Here is a 3,408-nt window from a genome sequence, read left to right as displayed (position 1 = left end):
GTGTGTGTGTGTGTGTGTGTGTGTGTGTGTGTGTGTGTGTGTATAAATCAGTCAGCATATTGGTATGAATTCTAAGTCAAATAAAAACTATATATTAAGAACAGAAAGGGAGAATGTATAATATAATCATATAATGTAATTCTGCCGGGAGAGCCTAGAGAGGGTTGATAGTTAATGGTTAGAACTAATGCATGTGCTAGATTAGTGCTAAGGTCATATAGCACTAATCAAAATGGAGGGACCACAAGCTTCTTGCCTCATGCCATGGCTATTCATCAATAGCACATATCTATTTTATATCCCGGTAGATCTTCAACATCAAGGACCTTAGAGTTTGTTAGTCATGGCCATACCCTAGTGTAAATATTAGGCAATGATGGTAAAGAATGCCCGCGATGATTCGAGAAATACAGATATAGAAAATTAATGAAAAATATGGGTATGTGATAACACTGAATACGCAGTTAGAGAAATTTTGTTGATTAAAATATTGTTCTTGTAAACAAAATAATCGTGATCTTTTCTTGGAGTGGAATATATCTCCATTAATTAATGCATTATACTATGCCCAAACTCAGGCAATATATATATATATATATATATATATATATATATATATATACACATATATATATATAGATATAGATATAAATATATATATATATATATAAATATAAATATATATATATATATATATATATATATGAATATATATATATATATATATATATATATATATATATATATATATATATATATATATATATATATATATATATTATATATATATATATATATATATATATATATATATATATATTGTGAAAGAATGAAAGAGAACTGAAGGTAGGAAATTTCAATAAAAAAAAAAAAAAAATTGTTTATCATTATTATTGTTATTCTTATATATATATATATATTATATATATATATATATATATATTATATATATATATATATTATATATATATATATATATATATATATATATTTTTTTTTTTTTTTTTTTTTTTTTTTTATAAGAGGTTTGGAAGGTGATGAAAGGGTCTTGGTTTGTGGGTTTGTTGTGGGTGGCAGATGCGAGACTCCTCAGACATCCCCTCAGCTCCTTGGGAGCTGAGGAAGTTGTAGCGGCGAACTTAGAGCCCGTTTGTCTTCGTCTGTCTGCCGTCTCTTTGTCTGTCTGTCTGGCGAGACGTCTCCTCTTCTGCGGCGCCTCCCCTCGAGGTAGGCGCTTGCTTCGGCCCGCTGGAGTGCAGAAGCGTGGACACTTGCGTCCGCTTAAGGAGGAACTTACTATAGAAAGGAAGCTACTAGGGAAAGGGGTGTGAAGCGCTACCATCTAAACGTTTACACACACACACACACACACACACACACACACACACACACACACACACAGATATATATATATATATATATATATATATATATATATATATATATATATATATATATATATATACATATATATATATCACACCGGGATGACATCCTATAATGTCCTATCACATCATGGTAGACCACCCGAGTGAAGAAAAAAGGTATGAAAAAAAATAAAATTCTTACTGACAGAATGGCATATACATGATTTCTTTACATATAATATAAAAAAAAACTTTAAAGAATGTGGTACAATGCTCACACTGTTCACTTTTTAGACGTCCTTTCGCATTTGGTAGCCCACCCGTCACACCGAGTGAAGAATATTAGGTAAAAGAAAAATCAGCTCGATAGATTTCTTTGGGTACTTTTATTTTTTCCTGATAGTATGGATTTTTTGTATATGATAGAAGAAGGCTTTTTAGGATATGGAACAATACTTTCACTGTTCATTTTTTAGAGAGTCCACACAGAAGGAATGGCTGGGGAAATTTTTTGAAGGTCAACACAAAAAACAACGTATCAACAAATTATTCTATTCTCTACCGAGGCACGTCCATCGAGGCAGGGAGTGGGCTGAGGACGATACCGAAGGGAAAAGCTGAGTGGTGTCCCTTTCTCTTTTGGCCAAAGCACCTGCCGAAGGTGTGGACCCGGATGCTGAGGTGTATGAATCATAAGGACTGTCCCAAAATAAATATCCTATTATCTCCGTTTTTCGTCCTTATTTTTAAAGGAGCGTTCGGGTAACTTCACCCAAGGGATTAATCAAAGAAGGGTACTGTGGTTAAGAGCGATGCAGCCTCTAAACACATTTGTTGCTAAAATGAGTAATATCTACTTTTAGATTTTTACGGATCAACAGGTTTTTGACATGACCTTCATCAGTATATCTCACAGATAACGGACCATTTTGAACTACACACGGTGCATCCATCATAAAGAAATGATCATCATTCGCCAAGAATCCGCAGTTCTGGCTGGTTCCGCCGTCGGGTTCTTGCACCTGGTCTCCATGTTGTCGCCCCAGAACGGCGTCCCCATCTTGACCTCCGTCCCGTCCGTCCATCTGAAGACGCCTTCTTGTTCAATGTCTCTGGCGCCGATCCAGTAATGGTGGCCATCCAGTCCTTTTTGAAGGTAGAGATATAAAATGAGATAATTGTATTTTTGACATACAGAGACACGCAAGGACTATGGAAGTGGAGTGACAGGAGCCAGGTATTACCATTTTCTTTGATGAACTTGACGAGGTAGTACATGAAGTTTGCGTCATCGAGCTTGACCATGTCGGCGCCGACGTTAAAGCACTCGTTGTACATCTCTTGCCACGTGGCAGACTGCGTGCGGAACTGGACGCAGTGGCCGTAAATATCGTGAAATCCGAGAGGGCATTCTGCAGCGAAAAAAATCTTGGCACTAATGAACATATGGGAGAGGGTTTGTCTCTAGCTATACGCGAATATTCGTTAAAAGCTTTTTTTTCTATTTCATTATAATTATTAGCTGTTTGCTGTTAGTGTTTAACACATTTCTGTAGAAATTCATAATTCGTCCAAAGCAAAATTCGTATTGGATATATGTAAAACTAACATTAATGAGCAAATATAAGATCTACATTAAATTCTCCACCACGTAGAAATATCCACACTTACATGTGGTATGTAAATACTTACGTATGGTGTTATGAGATGAGGGTGCAGATCCTGTCAAGAAAAGGGATCAAGATAAGTCGACCAACATTACACAGTGAGAGTAAGGCGGCCCCATGCAGCCTTGCGTTCCGCAGGAAATTACGGAAACTAGTATTCATAACAGTAATCTTTTTATATTTACATATATTTTCCATTAATAGTCCAGCTTAGTCATATACCAGTCAAGAAGTACCCACTAGGTTTCAAATGATCTTTAAAGTTCATATGGCAGAATCCATACCAAAAAATATTCCTCGGCATTCTACATTAGCTGTCTTTGTAACACAGCTAATGTACGTCGTCTGCTAGGCACACCACCTCTCGGGACCGT

At 35.8% G+C, this 3,408-nt stretch overlaps 1 protein-coding gene across 1 annotated transcript in view; it reads right to left on the bottom strand.

The window, feature by feature from the left end:
- Positions 1 to 1,734: 1,734 nt before the first annotated feature.
- LOC119582876 (C-type mannose receptor 2-like) overlaps positions 1,735 to 3,408 on the bottom strand; it is a 2,306-nt gene continuing 632 nt past the window's right edge. Inside the window, 4 exon segments of the mRNA XM_037931377.1 lie at positions 1,735 to 2,398; positions 2,401 to 2,513; positions 2,612 to 2,779; positions 3,060 to 3,089. Of these exon segments, the coding sequence (XP_037787305.1) occupies positions 2,189 to 2,398; positions 2,401 to 2,513; positions 2,612 to 2,779; positions 3,060 to 3,089 (521 nt within the window). The 3' untranslated portion in view covers positions 1,735 to 2,188.

This window comes from Penaeus monodon, chromosome 16, assembly GCF_015228065.2.
Source record: "Penaeus monodon isolate SGIC_2016 chromosome 16, NSTDA_Pmon_1, whole genome shotgun sequence".
In the NCBI taxonomy this organism is placed as follows: domain Eukaryota; kingdom Metazoa; phylum Arthropoda; class Malacostraca; order Decapoda; family Penaeidae; genus Penaeus; species Penaeus monodon.
Note: the sequence above shows the minus strand (reverse complement) of the source record. Positions and strands in the feature narration are given on the sequence as shown.